This window comes from Pteronotus mesoamericanus, unplaced genomic scaffold (assembly GCF_021234165.1).
Source record: "Pteronotus mesoamericanus isolate MK-2021 breed Mesoamerican mustached bat unplaced genomic scaffold, CSHL_Meso_final scaffold_128, whole genome shotgun sequence".
Taxonomy (NCBI): Eukaryota; Metazoa; Chordata; class Mammalia; order Chiroptera; family Mormoopidae; genus Pteronotus; species Pteronotus mesoamericanus.
The window spans coordinates 2,728,247-2,746,477 of NW_026555305.1; the positions used below are offsets into that span (position 1 = coordinate 2,728,247).

An 18,231-nucleotide genomic window follows, 5' to 3' on the forward strand; every position below is an offset into this window, starting at 1 on the left:
CTAGCGTTCCCCGGAGCATCCCCTCAATCAGATATCTGTTTGACTTGTGAGGGCACCGGACTTTCCAGGGTGCCTGGGGCCAGATAGAGGCTGGAATGCCGCCATTAGGAACTTCCGCTTGATAGAGACTCCACTTCCCAGCGCTCCCCGCGGTTCTCTTTGGCGGACTGCATTTCCCAGCGAGCCACGGGGCGACGTGGTGACGTCGAGCGCTGGGCGGGGGCCGGCAGATCCTCCGGCGGGCGGTGCAAGGCGAGCGGCAGTTCCCGGCGGCCCCGGGGCGGGCGGCGGCGGCTGGGGCTCGGCGCTCGCTCGCTCGCTCGCTCACAGAGCGGGCGAGCGGCGCGATGTCGGGTGAGGACGGCCCGGGGGCGGGCCCGGGGGCAGCAGCGGCAGCAGCCCGCGAGCGGCGGCAGGAACAGCTGCGGCAGTGGGGGGCGCGGGCGGGCGCGGAGCCGGGCCCCGGGGAGCGGCGCGTCCGCACCGTGCGTTTCGAGCGCGCTGCCGAGTTCCTGGCGGCCTGCGCGTGCGGCGACCTGGACGAGGCGCGCCTGATGCTGCGCGCGGCGGACCCCGGCCCCGACGCCGAGCTCGACCCCTCCGCCCCGCCACCCGCCCGCGCCGTACTCGACTCCACCAACGCCGACGGTATCAGCGCCCTGCATCAGGTCAGCGCCCCCGCCCCTCCCCGGGCCTCGGCTGCTTCTGTGCGCCACCGCCCTCCCCTGTCCAGATCTGCACTGGCGATGCCGGTCCCGATTCTTGCCATCCTGGGTTGACTCCCTGTCCGAGCCCCCTTTCCCATCCCACGCACCTCGAGTTCTCCTCTCCAGCCCTGAGCCATTTGAACGGGCCTTGGCCTTTGCCACCGTGCGCCGCCCTTTCCCGGACCCCAACCATAGCTGATGGTCTCAGTCCGGTCCATCTCACTGGTCCTGGTCTTGTCACTCCGCGCTGTCCTCGCCAGACCCTAAGCGCCCTTTACCAGTGTCGTCTCTGCCACCCCCACCGGTGCCACCTCTTCTGTGCCACCTAATGCTGCCACGCTGTCCTGAGTCTGTGCCACCTCTTCTGCAACAGTAGTATTGCCGCTGGCCCTCTGTTGCTCCCTTCCAGGCAGGTACCACTTTCACGGAGGAGCATCCTCTCTCCTGGGCCTGTGCTTCCTCCTCCGCTGGTCCCTGCCCTGGGCCACCTCTGCGACGAGGCCCAGATCCCTTATGCCTTTCAGGGTTCTCCTTCTCCCCGTTTTTCTTACCCCCTTCGTTAGTGCCATCTGTTGCTGACTAAGGATGCGCTTTTCTGAATGAACATTCACACTGCCCCCTAGGCTCCGCACCTTTGAAGTGGATGCTTTGCTTGTCTGGCTCACCCTGCTGCCCGCCACTCCCACGCCCTTTTAATCTTCCTTTTGGGCTGGTGCCACCTCTTGCCTCCCACTGGACGCCTTCTCCCGGGGATGTTTCTCCTGCAGACGCCTCCTCACCTTCCCCTCTCTCCCTGTGCCCCGGCGAGGCCTGCATCATCATTCTCTTTCTGCGCTCCCTCAAAGCACCCACCTCTTCCTGGCTTTGGGCCACCTCCTCATTCTCTGGTCATCTTGCTTTCCCTGCCCAGATAGCCTCTCCTCGGGCGGGGTTGGCCGGCTTTTCCCTCCCACACACTGTGTCATCTCTTAGCCTTCTGTCATGTTACCTTCCTGAGAGTTGTTAGTCCACTCCCTCCACAACCTGGGCCCTTGTGCTCTTCTAAGGCACCGCGCTTGCTGCCTCCAGTGTCCCCGTGTCCCAGAACAGGGCCACTTGTGCCCCAGGGTTCTCTCTGGTGCTGGGTGATTATATCTGTCCCCTCCCCCAACCTTCTGCAGTGGGACCACCAGGGCCAGGACTGGCCGCAGGAGAGCCTCCGTCCCCTCCCCCATCCCTCCTAGTCTAATATTGATCCAGTCCCAGCCAGAACCCCTGGGGGTTGGTTGCTGATGGAGCCAGAGAGGACCCTGGGAAGGGGCTTGGCAGGGCGAAGCGGGGAGAGCTTGGAGAGGTCCGCCTCTCAGGAGGAGGAGCGGTTCAAGAATAGAACGGCCCTGAGTTCTGACCTCAGCCTTGCAGCGCTGTGACCTTGAGTTAGTGTCTTTTTCTCCTATGCCTCAGTTTTCTTGTCTGTAAAATGGGGCCGGTCACCAGCCCCTCCCTGGCAGGGCGCTGGTGAAGAGGGGAGGTTGTGTGTGTGCCAGCTCCCTTCAGGAAGCAGCCTAGGTGGTCAGTGGGGAGTCGCTGCCCCGGGCCTACTTCTTCCTCCTCCCCCGTTCTTTCCCCACCCCCAGGCTTGTCCCTTGCAGAGGCGTCCGTGCCACCTGGGACATTTTCTTCCACCCAGAGGAGAATCCGCTTCCCTGAGGCCACGTAGGGTCTCAGAGGTTGGCCTGCTCAGGAGAGGGTCCTCAAGCCTCAGTGTCCCCCTTCCTCTGCCACCCTCCCCACCCCTGGCTCCCCTGGACCTTCCCTACAGGGCTCCTGGCCCTGATTTTCAGGGCCCCGTTACCCAGCATCCCCCTTGTCCCGGACCCTGCAAAAGGCCCCTCCAGCCTCGCCCGGCACGGCGCCCTCTCCTGCTTTGGGCCAGCACCTGATAAACGTGCTGCCAGGCTCTTAGGCGGCCCGAAGGGTTTTAGGGCACTCCAGCTTCAGGGAGGGGAGCTCCCCACTCGAGTCTGGTGGCCGGCCAAGGGGAGAGCGCGGTGTGGGTCAGCCTGGCTCTGGGGTCACCAGGTCGTGCCGCTGTGCCTGAGACGGGCCTGGTTTCAGCGCCGCGCGCCGCAGGGCCCTGGGTGGCTGACCCCCTGTCTGGGTGAGGCCTGGGGCGATGGTTTCTGTTCTGTGTCCTGCCCAAGCGGGTCCCCAGGCATCAGCCCCTCACCCTGCTCGTGGCCCTGGGAAGCCTCAGCTTGGTGTACTCTCCTCCTTCCCAAAATTATCTCCTGAATTTGTGGCTCGGGGTCTGGATTAGTAGGAGGATCTGGGGCCTGGGTTAGTAGGAGGCTCTGGGAGCCAGGATTCTGGGGTCCGAAGAGGGGGCTGCGGGGGACCTGGTCCCACGCGTCCGAGGAGGTGGGGCTGGGGCCTGGATTCTTGGGTCCCTGGTGCCCAGGCCCCAGGCATCGTTCACACGGATGCCTTTGCTGGGCCAGGTCCTTGAAAGGGAAAGGCCCATCTCCCTCCTTGCCCCCCTCCCCCCTCACCATGACAACCGGGTGGAAATAAACGGAGCCCAGAGTTCATCCCGTTCCCAGGGCACGTGTGGCCCCCCTGTCACAGCCCGAGTTTCCATGACTTAATGTTCTTGGCCCTCGCAGCTTCCTCCCCCCTCTGCACATGGGCAGTTTTGGAGGGGCTTACTTTACCCCGAGGAGCCAGGGGTCCGGTCCGCGGCCTCCCTCAGACCCGCCCAGTGTTTGCGGGCGTCATGGGGCTTTGGTCTGCGGAGCTTGGATTCCTCCATGAAGCAGAGCCCGGCCGGCAGCCGGGGGGGACCGTGCCCACCGAGCCCCCGCGCGGCGCCCTGTGCGTCGTGGCTCTGCAGGACCCGGGCCCGCGCCGACACGGCCCCCCCCCACTGTGGGAGTCCTGCCCCGACCCTCGCTCTGTCCCACCTTCCGACACCTGCAGCCACCTCGGGCCGCCAGCGCCCAGCGGCCTCCACCCAGGGCACAAGGCAGGGCCGTGGTCGGTTCCTGGAGAGTGTCCGCTGGGTCTGAGGGGGGAGGGGCTGGGCCTCTTCCCTTCCACCGTCCCTGGAGCCCCGTGCCATCCGTGGTGACGGGGTAGGTCCCCTCCAACGAGCACCGGTCAGGATTCCTGCACGTGGATTAGAAGCACCCCTCTCTTCTCTATCCAGTTCCGACCTGAAGGGAGCTGGGACCTTCACGGGGAGACCTGTCCCCATGGTCTCCACTGTGCTCTGGATGGCCGGCTCACCTAACCTTCGGGAACCCAGGGGTGTTGCAAACAGCCGGGGGCTGGAGCGCCCTCCAAAGTCTGGGCTGCTGCCTCTCAGAGCTCGTTCCAGGGCCGTCGGGGTCTCTTCCTTGAATTTCACAGCTGCCCGGCCCCTGGCCCTGCCCAGAGGTCCCCGTCAGGAGTCCTGCCCAGCTGACGTGTGGTGTCTGGGTGAGCTGAGCGCTGACAGCCCTGTCCCCCCCCCCCCCCCCCAGGCCTGCATCGATGAGAACCTGGAGGTGGTGCGCTTTCTGGTGGAGCAGGGCGCCACGGTGAACCAGGCGGACAACGAGGGCTGGACTCCCCTGCATGTGGCCGCCTCCTGTGGCTACCTGGACATCGCCAGGTAAGGCGGGGGGACAGGTGAGGCGGGGAGAGGCGGGCAGGGCCTGGCAGAGCGGCCGGGCCTTGGACCCCGACCCCTCAGCCCTGAGCTCCTCCCACCCCCAGGTACCTCCTGAGCCACGGGGCCAACATTGCCGCTGTCAACAGTGATGGGGACCTGCCCCTGGACCTGGCCGAGTCCGACGCCATGGAGGGCCTCCTGAAGGCCGAGATCGCCCGCCGAGGTGGGCCCCGGCGGCTGCTGGGGGTGGGGCTCCTGCTCCCCGTGGCCTCAAGGTGCAGAGCTTGGGAATCGGCTTGTCGGGACTCAGAGGCCGCCCCCCCCCCCATTTCCTACCATCCCTAGACTCCCTCTGTGCCTCAGTTTCCTTATCCATGAAATGGGGGTATAAATACCTACTCCCAGGGTTGCTTGGCACCCCGAACAAGTGATCGTATAAAGAGTGTGCCACCGCTGGGCGCCGAATCAGAGCTCAGACGGACATGGACCCAAATGTCCAGGGTACCCTCCGAGTGACAGAGGCCATGGCGGCGGGGGCCGGGGGCTGAGGGGGCCGGCGGCTCGTCCGGAGGTGCGGTGAGGTGAGAGATGCGGGGCCGTCAGTGCGCGTGTTCTCAGGAGTGTCTGCTGAAGGAGGAAGGGTGCAGGGTTCCCGGGGGACTGGCTCCCTGTGCTCAGGACCCCTGAACCCCAGGGGCCTCGGTACGGGGTCCGGAGCCCCCGTGTGGCCGGCCAGGCTCCTTTTTCTAAGGAGAGTGTGTATCGCTTCTAGCAGGGTCTCTCTCTCTCTCTCTCTCTCTCTCTCACACACACACACACACACACACACACACACACATCCCCCCCCTAAAAATAGCTGTCCAGCAGGAGGTGATGGGAGGGCCCGTGGGGCGGGCTGTGGCCGGACCGCCCCGGACGCGGAGGGTGCGGGGCTCGCGCTGCTGTGGGATCCCTCCAGGAGTCCTGGGTCTCGAGTGTGGCTGCTGGTGTCCGGCGTTTTGGGGTGGCACCCTTGCCCTATGGGTGACGGAGGACGTGGCTGTGCTGTCCAGGGAGGAGGGCAGGCAGCGCCAGCCGCGGGCGGGTGGGCACTGGGCACCCTGCTTTGCTTGCGGGGGCAGTGAGGACGTCAGAGGCAGGGCTGGGGGCTCCCTCCTCTCCTGCGGCTTTTCGTGTGGAAAAACTTTAAACTCAGAAGCGTCGCAGCCTTCGCCGAGGTTGGCCTGTGTTGCAGCAGGGTTGTGTGGGTGGGAATCACGGTCCGCCCGGCGCCGCTGTTCGCGGCTGCGCACCCATCAGCAGGGCCGTTTAGGTGGTTTCGGTCGCCCTGAGCACAGCCCCGCCCCCTCCACCCCACCCCGATCCCCGCCCGCTTCGCCCCAGGGAACCAGCCTTCGCTTTCTCTCTCCACGGGTGTGCCGGTTCTGGATGTTTCATGTACAGGAATAGGGATGTATCAGTTTTGTAACTTCTGAGCACATTTCCATGGGCTCTTCGCCCCCTACGTAAATCCGCCTCTTTCTTTCTTTCCTCCCTCCCTGGCTTCCTCCCTCTCTTTCCTGAAGCATTTTGAGAACGTGTTGCCGACACTGTGGCCTCTACTGGACACAGGAGCCAGTGTCTCCCAGAGCAAGGACACTCCGGGTAACCGTGTGGGACGTGACATTGTTGCTTTGCAGGCGGCATCTGGACCGCTGTTATCTGCAGGGCGGGGAGCCTTCTCTGGCTCTGGACCCGTGGTCACCCTGGGAGACAGGCCCTGCCTATCTGCCCCTTTATTGGTGAAGTTAACCTTGAACTTCGTTCAGGGTGTGTGTTCAGGGTGTTGGCCAGGTGGCCGTGCCATGGAGGCATCTTCCCTGGTGAGAGAAGGTGGTGCGCAGGGCGGGGCTTGGAGGTCGCCTCCGTGGGCCTTCGCCCAGAGTTCTCGGGCTGTCGGGGCGTCTGGGGACCCTTGGACATCCTGGGTTTTTCTGCAGGAACCGCCCGTAGCGCACATCAGCTTCTCAAGCGGCCTGCGCTCCCCTTCCGTGGGGCGAGGAGAAGGTGGGGGGCGGCTGGCTTGCAGGACCCTCGGCCGCTCCGCAGGGTGGGGTGCCGCTGCCTCTGGAACCGGAGGCCTCCGCCAACGTGGCTCCCCGACCCACACCCTCACCTAGATGCCTCAGCAGACCCTGGATTTCGGGGGGCTTTTGCCCCCCTCCCCCGAGTCCACATCTGGAAGGCAGAGAGCCCTCCTGTGTGCTGCGCCCCCAGACAGGTGCCGGCTGCCGTCTGACCCCGGAAGCCACGCACATCGGGGCCAGGACAGACGATGGCGGTGGGTAGAGGCTGGACACGCCAGGAGGGAAGGCGTGGTCAGTGGAGTGGACGCTGCCCAGAGCTCAGCTGCTGCTGCTTTCTCAAGCACGGCCGTCCCCCCCGCTGTCCCGCCTCCCTTGCTGTCTGCCTCTCGCCGAGGCTGCTGGTCCCCGAGGGAGCCGGGTCCGCTCAGCCAGTTTCCCCGAGCACAGCTCCCATCTGGCGTGAAGGCCTCTGGTGCAGTGGGCTCCGGGCTGAGTTAGGCACGAGCCTTTGCAAGGACCAGAAACCCATCGCAGCCCGGCTCAGGTCGCCTGCGTTCACCGCGGCGTGGACGCGGCCCGAGCGTCCATCAGCAGGTGGACGGACGAAAGGCGGTGGAGCCGCACCGTTACTCAGCCTGAAAGGGAAGGAACTTCTGACGTGCTACAGCGTGGATGAGCCGTAAGGGACATTGCGCTGAGCGGAATAGGCCAGTCACGGAAGCGCAGGCAGTGTGTGATTCCATCCGTGCGAGGTGCCCGGCGGTCAGACTCAGAGGCAAAGCAGGACGGTGGTGGCCCGGGCTGGGGGGCATCGTCTCCTGGGGGCTGAGTTTCAGTTTCACAGGACGGAGGGTTCTGGAGATGCCCGGCGGGGCTGGTGGCACCTCTTAGGCTTTGTGGGGTGTCCTGGCAGGTGCGGACCCCTCTCCCCACCTGCTGCCACGATGGGGGACACAGCCAGGGGCTGTGTGTAAGTGTGCGCGCAGGGCTGTGTTCAGTAGCACCTTGTTTACAAACAGGCAAATCCACAGTGACAGGAGGGGACCGGTGGCTGCAGGGCCTGGGGAGTGGGTGCTGCGTGGGGGTGGGGTTCAGGCACAAGAGGATGAAGGTCGTACACCATTGTGGATGTGCTAAATGCCACCGAGGTGTGGACTTTAAAAATAGCGGAATGGGTACATTTGTTAGCTTTTATTTTACCATCACCGTGCACACACTCAAAACGGTGGCCTGCACCGGCCGCCTCAGGCTGTCCTTTGTCAGCCCGTGACGAACTGTCAGGCAGACACAGGCAGACCTCCACTGAGGACAGATTTGAGAAGGATGAGTGCGAACAGGCAAAAGACACCGAAGTAACGGCAGTTGCTGGATAAAGTCAGCAAGCTTGGCCGTTCCCTTCCCAACAGCTGGCACATTCAGCTGTAATGGGATTGGACGCAGGTGATTCCCTTCAGGGAAGTGGCGGAGGGGCAGAGGGAAGGGGAGGGCGGGCCCCTGAGTCCCCAGCACACTCCAGGCCTCTCCACTCCAGACTGGGCCCGGGAGATGGGCCCTAACCAGCCAGACATTCCTGGAATAGCTGCCACTGTCCACCCCGCCTGCTGGGACTCCCAAGGTGGTGCCTTTGGTCGTGAGGGCCAGGTGCCGCCAGGTGGCGCCAACATGAAGCTGGACTTGGATGGATTTGGTCCTCAGCCAGGGATGGTGGGCATGGAGTTCCCAGGGCTCCAGTTTGCAGCATTTGCAGTAGGGGTACAACAGAATACATATTCGTGAAAGCAAATTTGTAGGTAGATTTAAAAATAATGAGACAGGTGAAATTACGTTTAGCGGCATATTCTTTAACCCAGTGTATCCAAAACATCATTTCAACATGTGAGCCACATAAAATTATTCATGAATTACTGCACACTTTGTTTTATACCTGAGATCCAGCGTGTGTTTTTTCTTACATTTACAACACTTCTAAGCCTGGACTGGCCGCATTTCGGTCGCTCAGCGGCCACGTGGGGCCAACAGCCATTGTGCGGGGCAGCTCAAGTCAGCGCGGCACCTTGGCAGCTGTGGGAAACGGCCCAGCTGAGAGAGAGGCAGCACTAGGTCTCCTGGGGAAAAAAGAGTATTCCCTGGAAGAGACCATTTTTGAGTCCCGTCTCAGTAGTTTCTCAGGCAAAAGAATGCAGATCCTCAGTGACACTCCATAGCCTCAAGGAGGCTGTTTTGATCCAGAATCAACCTGCATTTTATCCGAAGCCGTCGCTTGCCTTTCGCAGCCATAAAGGCAGCACAGCGGTCCGGGAAGCCGACAGGCCAGCGAGGAGGCCAGACCGTCGTAAGAGCTGGCATCGCTGGGGACAGGGAGCAGCCCTGGGGAGGAGAGGTGTTGCCCCGCGGAGACGGACACTTTATTCAGTGGCTTTTGGCTCGGTTTGTCGTACGCACGAGTGACCAGCGTGACGCCGGTGGCAGAATGCGAGAAGATGGGCTAAGGGTCGCGTTTGTAGTGAAAGGAAGAGTTCACGTAGGCAAATGCTGGATCTGCTCCACGAACCTTAGGTTTTATACTTAAAAATAAGGATAAAGGGGATGCTTTGGTTAAAGCTGGAAAACGCCTGCAAGTTCCGTTCTCCCAGCCGGCAGCACAGAACATGGCCGGGAGGCTGCTGGGCCGGGCCCGGCCCCCTGGTACCCAGAGGGGCACACGGACGGCGAGGCACAGGCTGAGGTGCAGGGCGAGCTGCACTTCCTGGACCTTGGGCTGTGAGTCTCACCTGTCACCCCTTCTTGTCCTCCCAGGTGTGGATGTGGAGGCAGCCAAACGCGCCGAAGAGGAATTGCTACTTCACGACACCAGGTGCTGGCTGAATGGGGGCGCCATGCCCGAGGCTCGGCACCCCCGCACGGGGGCCTCTGCTCTGCATGTGGCCGCTGCTAAGGGCTACATTGAAGTGATGAGGTGAGCGGGCCGGTGAGGGGGCCTTTCCTCCCTTTCCCCTGCTCCTTCTGTGGGGCTAGTCTCTCCCTTCTCATTGTCTTATATCTTCCTGTGGATTTTGTCCCATGCTTTCTTTTTTTAAAATATTTTATTTATTTATTTGTAGAGAGAGGGGAAGGGTGAGAGAAAAAGAAGGAGAGAAACATCACAGTGTGGTCGCCTTGCTCACATGCCCCCTACTGGGCACCTGGCCCATAGCCCAGGCCTGTGCCCTGACTGAGAGTTGAACCAGCAACCCTTTGGTTCAAAGGTCGGCACTCAATCCACTGGGCCCCTCTAGCCAGGGCCCATTCTTTCTTAATGTATGTACTTAAGGCTATGTATTTGCCTCTAAATAAAGCTTTAGCTGCATCCGTAAGTCTTGATGTGTAGGCTTTTCCTGGTCATCCACTGTAAAACATTTTCCAGCATGTAATTTTTGGTCTTTGACCCGCCGGTTATTTAGCAGTACCCTCTTAATTTGCAAGTACATGGGACTTCCTCATCCCTAGTCATCGTTTCATTATGCGTGTCCTGGCTTAACGGCACTGTGATCAGAATGGGGTTCGGTATGATTCCAGATTTCTGAAATGGGTTGAGGTTTGCTTTATTTTTCCCCAGTATAAGTAAGGTGAGAAAGAACTGTGTTGTCAGGCACAGTGTTGTAAGTAGGTTATTGGGTCAACTTCATAGTCGTGCTGGCTATTTAAATCTAGGTCCTTAGTGGTCCCCCCCACCATCTGCTTATCCTGTCAATGTAAGAGGTGTGATAAAAAACAAACCAGCCCGTGATTGTGGATTTTGCCCGTTCCTCCTGCTGGTTCTATGAACTTTCGTTACACATTTCGAGGCTGGGTTCTTTGGTGTATGCAGGGTTTAAATTGTTCCGGTGCACACTCCCCTTCTGCGTACGACTTGGTCCTTCCGCATTCAGCGACCCCGCCCACTCCTGTCTTCTGTCAGAGTTGTCCTTCCCGTTCTCATCCTCAGGCTCTCAGCTCTCTCTTTAATCCCCACCCTCTTTTGTGACATCGCGTTTATTTTTAGTGTGAAACGGAGTTCGGAGGAACCCCTTTGTGTCTGTTCCCCTCTGTGTCGAATCGCCACGCAGGTGTTCAGTGAGGTATCTCAGGTGACCCCTGACGGCTCCAGGCTGGTGCCTCAGCTGCTTAGTACTTGCTCCTGAAGCCCAGTGCCTCATCCCTGTTCCAGCAAAAGCCTGGGTCTGATGGCCCCTGGGCGGCCTCAGGCACCTGCCCGTCCCAGAGCCGATCTCTGTGACGAGGGGGGTGGGATACTAAATGGTCAGGCCCAGGGATGGCCGTGTGAAATGCTGCCGCGTCCCAAGGACGCCCACGAGGCAGATAACAGCGATGGCAGGACCCGAGGCGGTGCACCCCCCGGGAAACAGCAGGACACCCCGCAGGGCTGGGGCAGGGACGGCCCGGGGGTCAGGCGTGTGACCGGGTCAGCAGGGCCACAGAGAGGACCTTCTGTTTAACAAGGTTCTCGCCCCGGCTGGTGGGGCTCAGTGGATTGAGCGTCAGCCTGCGAACCAAAGGGTCGTCTGTTGGGTTCCCAGAGAGGGCCCAGGTCTGGGCGGTGGGCCAGGTCCCCGGTGGGGGGGTGTGCAAGAGGCAGCCACACATGGGTGTTTCCCCCTCCTTCTCCCTCCTTTCCCCTCTCTCTGCAAATAAGTAAATAGTGTTTTTTAAAAAAAAAAAGAAAAAGAAAAGGTTCTTTACAAACCATCTCGTCTCCATCCTTTACGACCTTGCTTTAGCTCTTTCTCACAGACAGAGAGCCTAGCACGATTCTCTAAAGCAGGCGTGTCTGCCCCGGCCGGGTTTGCGGGATTGCTCTGGACTTGTAACCTCGCCTTTTCTGGGATCGTGCGGTCTCGGGGGATAAATGTCTCCGGGAGAAGGACATCTAAGCCGGGGTCTCTCAGCCTCGGCAGTGGTGGCATTTGGACCAGATTGTCCTTTGCCGTGGGGCTGTTCTCTGCACTGTAGGAAGTTGAGCAGCATCCCCGGCACCAGCCCGCTAGATCCTGCTCGCACGCCCACCTCCTGACAGCCAGAACTGTCCCCAGACACTGCCAGCGGCGCCCCGGGGCGGCAGGGCCCTGGCTGAGAACCAGCGCTCTGAGCTGCTGCGTTCTGGGCACTGCCGTCCCGGCCGCCTCTGCTGGGCTCTCACCCCTTTCAAGGGCTTGGGGCTCCCACCGCCCCCTGCAGGTCAGGGAGCAGGGTACCAGAGGCCACCTGCTGGGCCAGGGCAGGGGTCAGAGCTGTGGCACAGGGGTCACTCGTGGGGAGGGCTCGGGGCAGCGATCCTTCTGCCGCCACAGCCTCGGCCCCGCCTCTCCTGGCCCTTGACCCGAGCCCGTCTGCCCCCAGGCTGCTCCTCCAGGCGGGCTATGACCCCGAGCTCCGGGATGGGGACGGCTGGACCCCCCTGCACGCGGCGGCCCACTGGGGCGTGGAGGATGCCTGCCGCCTGCTGGCCGAGCACGGCGGGGGCATGGACTCGCTGACCCATGCCGTGAGGGCCTTCGACCCCCTTGGGACGGGCGGGGGGCGATGGGGAAGCCTCCGCACCTCCTTCACCACCTGCCCCTCTCCCCTCCCCCACAGGGGCAGCGTCCCTGTGACCTGGCTGACGAGGAGGTGCTGAGCCTGTTGGAGGAGCTGGCCCAGAAGCAGGAGGATGTGAGTCTCATAGATGCCCCCCGCCCCCGTCAGCACCTCCAGAGATGAGGAGGGAGGGCTGCGGGTCCTCTGATTGCCCCGGGCCTCCTGCCCCGGGGACCTGCTCATTCCCACTGGTGACCAAGGCCCATTGGAGGACGTGAGGAGGGGGCAGCTGGGCAGCTGCAGGCGGCGGGGCCTGGGGTCCTCGTGGACCTTGGGATGTGGGCCGGTAGTCTGCCCAGGCTCAGACTGGGCCTCGTCACCCCGGCGGGGCCTCCCAGCTGGCTCCGGGCTCGGCCTTGTTTCTGGGAGTGAAGGGGGGATGGGGTGGACATGGGCTCGGACTCCAGCCGTCCTGGATTTGCTGTGTGAACTCGGGGGGGCACAAGCTGATTAGGCATGTGTCTGGGTGCTTAGGTGCCCTTCTGGGGACAAGACCGGAGCCTGGGGAGCGGGAGTGGGAGGCCCAGCAAGAGCAGGATGACGCTGGGTGCACACGGTGCACGTGCACGGGGACCCAGGGGTCTCCCATGGACACGGCACGGCCGGCTGTGTAGGAGAACTTTCAGGGGCCCCCAGTTCCTCCCTGCCTCCCGGAGTACCTGTGAAGGCGCAACCGGCACAGCTGTGCGGGGGGCACCTTCTGGGCTGGGGGTGTGGGGTCCAGGAGGGGTGCCCACGTCCTGCCCCTCCCCAGCAGCCCCCTTTCCTTCCCCTGCAGCTGCGGAACCAGAAGGCAGCCTCCCAGACGCGAGGCCAGGAGCCCCAGGTGCCCTCCAGCAGCAAACACCGAAGGTACGGGGTGCGCCCTGGGGTGGGTGGCAGGAGGGGTCCAGGGCTGGGACCCTGACCCCCGCCCCTTCCCCACCAGGAGCTCCGTGTGTCGTTTGAGCAGCCGAGAGAAGATCTCCCTCCAGGACTTGTCCAAGGAGCGCCGGCCTGGTGGGGCAGGGGGGCCCCCCATCCAGGACGATGATGAGAAAGAGGAAGGCCCCACAGGTGAGGAGCTGGGGGTCTGGTTTCCTGGGTCTCAGGGAGGAGGGGCTGGTTCTCAGAGGCCCTTGGCATGTTCTGACTGGTCCCATTTTCTCACACAATAGAGCCACCTCCTGCGGAAACCAGAGCCCTCAATGGAGTTTCCTCCCCGCCACCTTCTAGGCCTAAGGGCCCTGAGGTGAGTCTGGATGCCCTGAAGGCTGTGCATCCTGAGGGTGGGGAGAGCTCCCACGGATCCTGTAAACCTCTCGTCTGGGTAGGTAGAGTGAAGACTACAGTTCCCAGAATCCTTCACTACAGCCGACTGCCTTTCCTGGTTGAACCTACCCCAGGGGCTGATGGGAGTTGTAGTTTCTTTTGGTCCCTCAGGGGTAATATTTGAAATACATGGGAAGAGAGACCCATTCTCCATAACTGAGACCTTTCTGTTTCCCCAGACCCCTGAGGAGACCCCCTTCTCTAGGCGCTTTGGCCTGCGGAAGACAGGGAGCTCTGGTGCCCTGGGGCCTGCAGACAGGTCGGGGGCTGAGGGTGCCTCTGGGACTGGGCTGCAGCGCTCAGCTTCCTCCTCACGCCTGGAAGGGACCTCTGCTCAGGTGAGTGGGGTGAGGGACAGGGGACCAAGCCCTGCTAGTCCAGGATAATGCCCCCCTCCTTCCCTCTCTCCACAGGCCAAGGAGCCCCGTCTTGCCAGAATTACCCCCACCCCTTCTCGGAAGGTGCCAGAGCCCTCTGTCCTGTGAGTACCAAGGGCCTGGGCCCTGCTCAGGTGGGAGGCAGGTCTGGCTTCTAGCCTTGTCAGCGTGATCCTGGGCACCTCTGTCTGCTGTTCGGGTCTGGTTCTGCTCCCCACCGCCCTGCCTCAGTTTCCCCTTTGCTGCATCAAGTGAAAACTCATAGTGAAACGTACAAGCCAGTGATCTGGCCTCCTGTTGCCTCCCTACCTGGCTTCCACCTGTCCCTTTTCCAGCACAACCTGCGGCTGCCCACGGGCCTTCGCTCTAGCTCGCCCTCCCTCCAGCCTGTGTGCCTGCCACGCCCCCTCTCTGGGAGGCCCACCTGCGGCAGCTGCTCCCGTTGCAGCCCTGTCCCGGCGCATGCCCCTCCCGGCCCCCGTCCTGGCTGTTTCTCTTTCCCAGTGTGCTTTCCCCTCCTGCCGTAGCCGTAATGGACTAATCGTTTTATGGTTATTGTTTATTTCGCATGCTTTCCGCTCAGATTTGACTCGTGGAACGGAGGTCATTTGTTGCGTTTGCTCACTGCCATGTCTCGGGTGCCTGCTGCCTCATGCGAGCCTGAGTGACCTTTGCTAAATGGCTGCATCCACACAGGTGTGAGGGCTCCCGGCCTCCTCCCTTGGATAGCTCCGCCCCTTCCTCCAGGATTCCAGAACCTGGATCCCCAGGGAAACTAACTGTCCCTGCAGCCTCTGCAGCGCCCACAGCGGACTCCCGGGACCGCCGGAGGTAAAGAGGCCCCCGGAAGCTGTCTGCCCAGCGGGAGCTCCCAAGGGAGAGTTCGCCCCAGGGTCTGCTGGGATTTGAAGTCCCAGCAGGACCTGCCCCGTCCCCCCCTCCCGCCCCAAAGGGTGTCAGCCACGGGATGGGGACAAGCCCCAAAGGAGCCCTCCCTGAGGTCAGGGGGCCCTTTACACAGGTCCTACCAGATGCCTGTGCGCGATGAGGAGTCTGAATCCCAGCGGAAAGCTCGCTCTCGCCTCATGCGCCAGTCTCGGAGGTCCACGCAGGTGCGGGGGGCGGGCCGGGGCCTGGACTCCAGGTCTGAGGGAGGAGGGGCGGCGGCCTGGACCGGGAGCCTGAAGGGGCTGCGCCTTGAACCCCGGGGCCTAGACTGCACCCTCTGCTTGCAGGGTGTGACTCTGACAGACCTGAAGGAGGCAGAGAAGGTGGCGGGGAAGGCCCCAGAGCCAGAGAAGTCGTGCCCACAGAGCCTGGTGAGGGGCGGCGGGGCCAGGCGACGGGGCAGCGGGGGCTACGAGGAGCCCCCGTCCTCTGACCCCCACCCCTCTCCCACAGGACCCCTCCCGGCAGCCCCGAGCCCCTGGGGTTGAGAACTCGGACGGCCCTACCCAGAGAGGTGAGGTCTGGGCTCCGGGAGGTCGTCCTGCGCCCACCCGAGCGCCCCTGCGGCCGTCTTCCCGTTTTCCTGGAGGCCTGGGCCAGGGACCCCGACACCGCAGAGAGGGGGTCCCTGATTCTTGCCCCTCCCCCAGTAGAGGCGCCTGACGGGCAGGGTCAGGGACCACCGGCCGCCGGGGAGCACCGCAGAGTCGGCAGGGAGCGGAGAGGGCCTGCGGAGGTGCGCGGGGGCCCAAGCCCGGCGAGCTGGAGTTGGGGGGGGGCCGGGGCAGGGGTGGGGGTGGGGAGTTGCGGCGCACCCCCTCGCGCATCGGCTGACCCCCACCCCGCCCACAGGGCGAGGAGGCGGAACCTGTGGACATCAGCCCAGAGTCCAGGTACAGGGCGGGCAGGGCAGGGTCTGGGTTCTGGGGTCTGTCCCTTGACTGCAGGGCACACCCCCTGATGCCCTGCTCTGCCTCGGCCCCAGGACGGCCCAGGCCGGCCCTTCGTCCCGCAGGCGGCGGGACCTCAAGCCAGAACCCCAGCCCGAAGCTGAAGAGCCCGACGGAGGCTTCAGGAAGGTTGGCCACCCCACCCTGCGGTCGGTGCTGTTAACGGGCCCCGCAAGTCTGCCTTTACACCCCCGCCCTATTGCCCCTCAGCCTGCGCAGACCCCGCGGCGCAGCCGCACTGCCTTACTTGACCTCCCTTGACCTCACCTGTGCGTATCGGGGCCCAGTGCGCGAGCATGCCGGGGGGGCGGGGGGGGGGGGCCTGGGCCTGACCTCGGGTCCCTCCTCCTGGTGCCCCCAGCTCTACGCAGAGCTGCGCAGTGAAAACGAGAGACTTCGCGAGGCCCTGACGGAGACCACACTGCGGCTGGCGCAGCTCAAGGTGGAGCTGGAGCGCACCACGCAGGTGAGGGCGCTGAGGCCCTGCAGGGGCCCTTGGCATCCGTCTGCTTGCCACGGAGCGGGGCGTGGGAGACCTCAAGACCTATGAGTGGCGGTGCTGGAGCAATGAGGGGTGGGGTCTAGGCTGTGCTCCGCCTTCAGAGGGGTGGGGCCTGAGCAAGGAGGACTGGGCGGAGAGCTGATCTCTCGCTTCTAGGGGGAGGTACTAGGGCCCTGGGGGCGGGGCTATGCGGTGGGGTCCGGGCGGAATCCGGGACTGCTCTCCCCTTTTTCCTGCTGGTCTTTCCTTCCCGGCCATTGCTGTTTGGACGTTTCTCTGACCCCCGAGCTTTCCCTGTTCCCACCAGAGGCAGGAGCGCTTCGCTGAGAGGCCGGCCCTTCTGGAGCTGGAGAGATTCGTGAGTGGGGCAGCTGGGGTGGGCCCGGCCGTGTCCCCAGCCTTACAACCCTCTGCAGGTGTGAATGGAGGCGCCACACTGACCCTCTAACCCAGCCCTGTGACCTTTCCCCACCCTTCTCAGCCCTGCTCAGCCTCTGGCCCTCCCCCACCCGCAGTCCCTGGCCCTTACGCTTGCCCATGTATTGCAGGAGCGCAGGGCACTGGAGAGAAAGGCCGCTGAGCTGGAAGAGGAGCTGAAGGTGAATAATCATGGGGTGCTGTGGGCCGTGGGCTCGGCCGGCCCGGGACCACCAGCTGACCCCGTCTCGTCCCACAGGCCCTGTCCGACCTCCGGGCGGACAATCAGCGACTCAAGGATGAGAATGCAGCCCTGATCCGCGTCATCAGCAAACTCTCCAAGTGACTCCGGAGGACTTGCCCCCGCACCCGCATTTATACAGCTGCTTCTGCCACACGCACCCCTTCCCCCGCGTGAACACGAGTGACAGGGCTCCTGGGGGAGTCTCTGAGAAGCCATAAGCTCCCCTTGGGACCTCCAGACTGGGAGGGGAAGACAGAGTCCCCAGGAGCCAAGGGGGGCCGTCCGAGGCCGGGATGGAGGCGGGAGGCCGAGCCAGGTAGGGGGTCGTCGCCAAAGGGGAGCCAGGGCTGGAGGCGGGACCATGAAGGAACCGAGGACCAGGAAGCACCAGGACCAGTAGCCAGGACCAGAGTGGCCGCCCGGAGGTCCCCTCTCACGTGTGATGCCACCCAGTCACCCCTCCCGCTCCTGAACAGGGATCCGAGAATGTGCCAAGTGTCCTGCCGGCCTCGGCCGGGTGGGCCTGTATATAGGGTCCGTGTGCAATAGGGAGGGACGTCTTCTATTTTTTGCTGCCCCCTCCCCGACACTGTCTGGGGCAGGGGGAGAAGGTATTTTCGAGACAAAGCACAGGCACCACCAATAAAAGTCGTGAAGTTGCCACTCCGTGACTGTCCCTGGCTGGAAGTGGGGCCCTGCTCCTGTGCTCGGCTGTGGGTGTCAGCATCCACGCCGCAGGAACGTGCGGGTGGCGTGCTGATGGCGGTGGGTGCGCGCACTCAGTGGGGGAAAGGGGCTTCGGGAAGATCCCGCTGGAGCAGGGGCCCCTGCCAGGGCTGACGGGGTCGCAAGCAAGGTGGCTCTGTCGCCTGGGGGACCTCGGATCTTGTCCCTGCGTTTGAAACAGAGTCGATTGCCAACGTTTAAAGTCTGGGCAATTCACATAGGAAAATCTGGCATTTGACTTCTGAAAAAAATAGGAATCCGTGACAGTGTGAGTTCTTCAGTCCCACATGGTAACAGCTGGTTGGGAGTGGGAAGGGGCCGCCATCTTCTAAGGTGGGGCGTCCGTCCGTTCATGTTTTCATTCATCCTTGGTCATATTCTACATGCGAGGCCCTGTTCTTCCTGTTGCTGATACAGTAGTGAATGAGAAAGGCAAAGGTCTGGAATATCTTAGGAGGAGAGGCATAAGGCATCCAACAATAAAATGAATGCATTTCAGCTGGTGGTGCTGTGGAGAAAAAGGGATAGGGAGGCTGCTGCGTGCGTACGTGGAAGTACATGCGTGCGTGTATTTTGTCCCGGGTGGTCAGAATAGGCCTCCCTGAGAAGCTGGCACAGGCAGATATGTGAAGGCATCAGAGAATGCGTTATGTCGGTATTTGAGGAAAGGGCCTTCTGGGTGTTTAGAAGAGCATGTGCAAAGGCCCTGGGGTGGAAGTGTGCCTCACATGTTGAG

At 62.8% G+C, this 18,231-nt stretch overlaps 1 protein-coding gene across 2 annotated transcripts; it reads left to right on the plus strand.

The window, feature by feature from the left end:
* The first annotated feature begins 347 nt into the window (after window positions 1–347).
* Window positions 348–17,561, plus strand: PPP1R12C (protein phosphatase 1 regulatory subunit 12C). Of its 2 annotated transcripts, none has more exons than XM_054588338.1 (22): window positions 348–668; window positions 4,211–4,341; window positions 4,446–4,564; window positions 9,204–9,363; window positions 11,784–11,928; window positions 12,021–12,095; window positions 12,799–12,872; window positions 12,949–13,076; window positions 13,178–13,251; window positions 13,511–13,669; window positions 13,745–13,812; window positions 14,405–14,539; window positions 14,730–14,820; window positions 14,944–15,027; window positions 15,110–15,170; window positions 15,307–15,392; window positions 15,509–15,549; window positions 15,642–15,735; window positions 15,968–16,072; window positions 16,416–16,466; window positions 16,657–16,707; window positions 16,785–17,561. In XM_054588338.1, the coding sequence occupies exons 1-22, from the start codon at window positions 348–350 to the stop codon at window positions 16,869–16,871; spliced, it is 2,340 nt and encodes a 779-aa protein (XP_054444313.1). In that variant the 3' UTR covers window positions 16,872–17,561. The 2 variants fall into 2 exon arrangements, with proteins under 2 accessions (XP_054444313.1, XP_054444314.1); XM_054588339.1 differs by having other exon boundaries at window positions 15,310–15,392.
* Window positions 17,562–18,231: the final 670 nt, after the last annotated feature.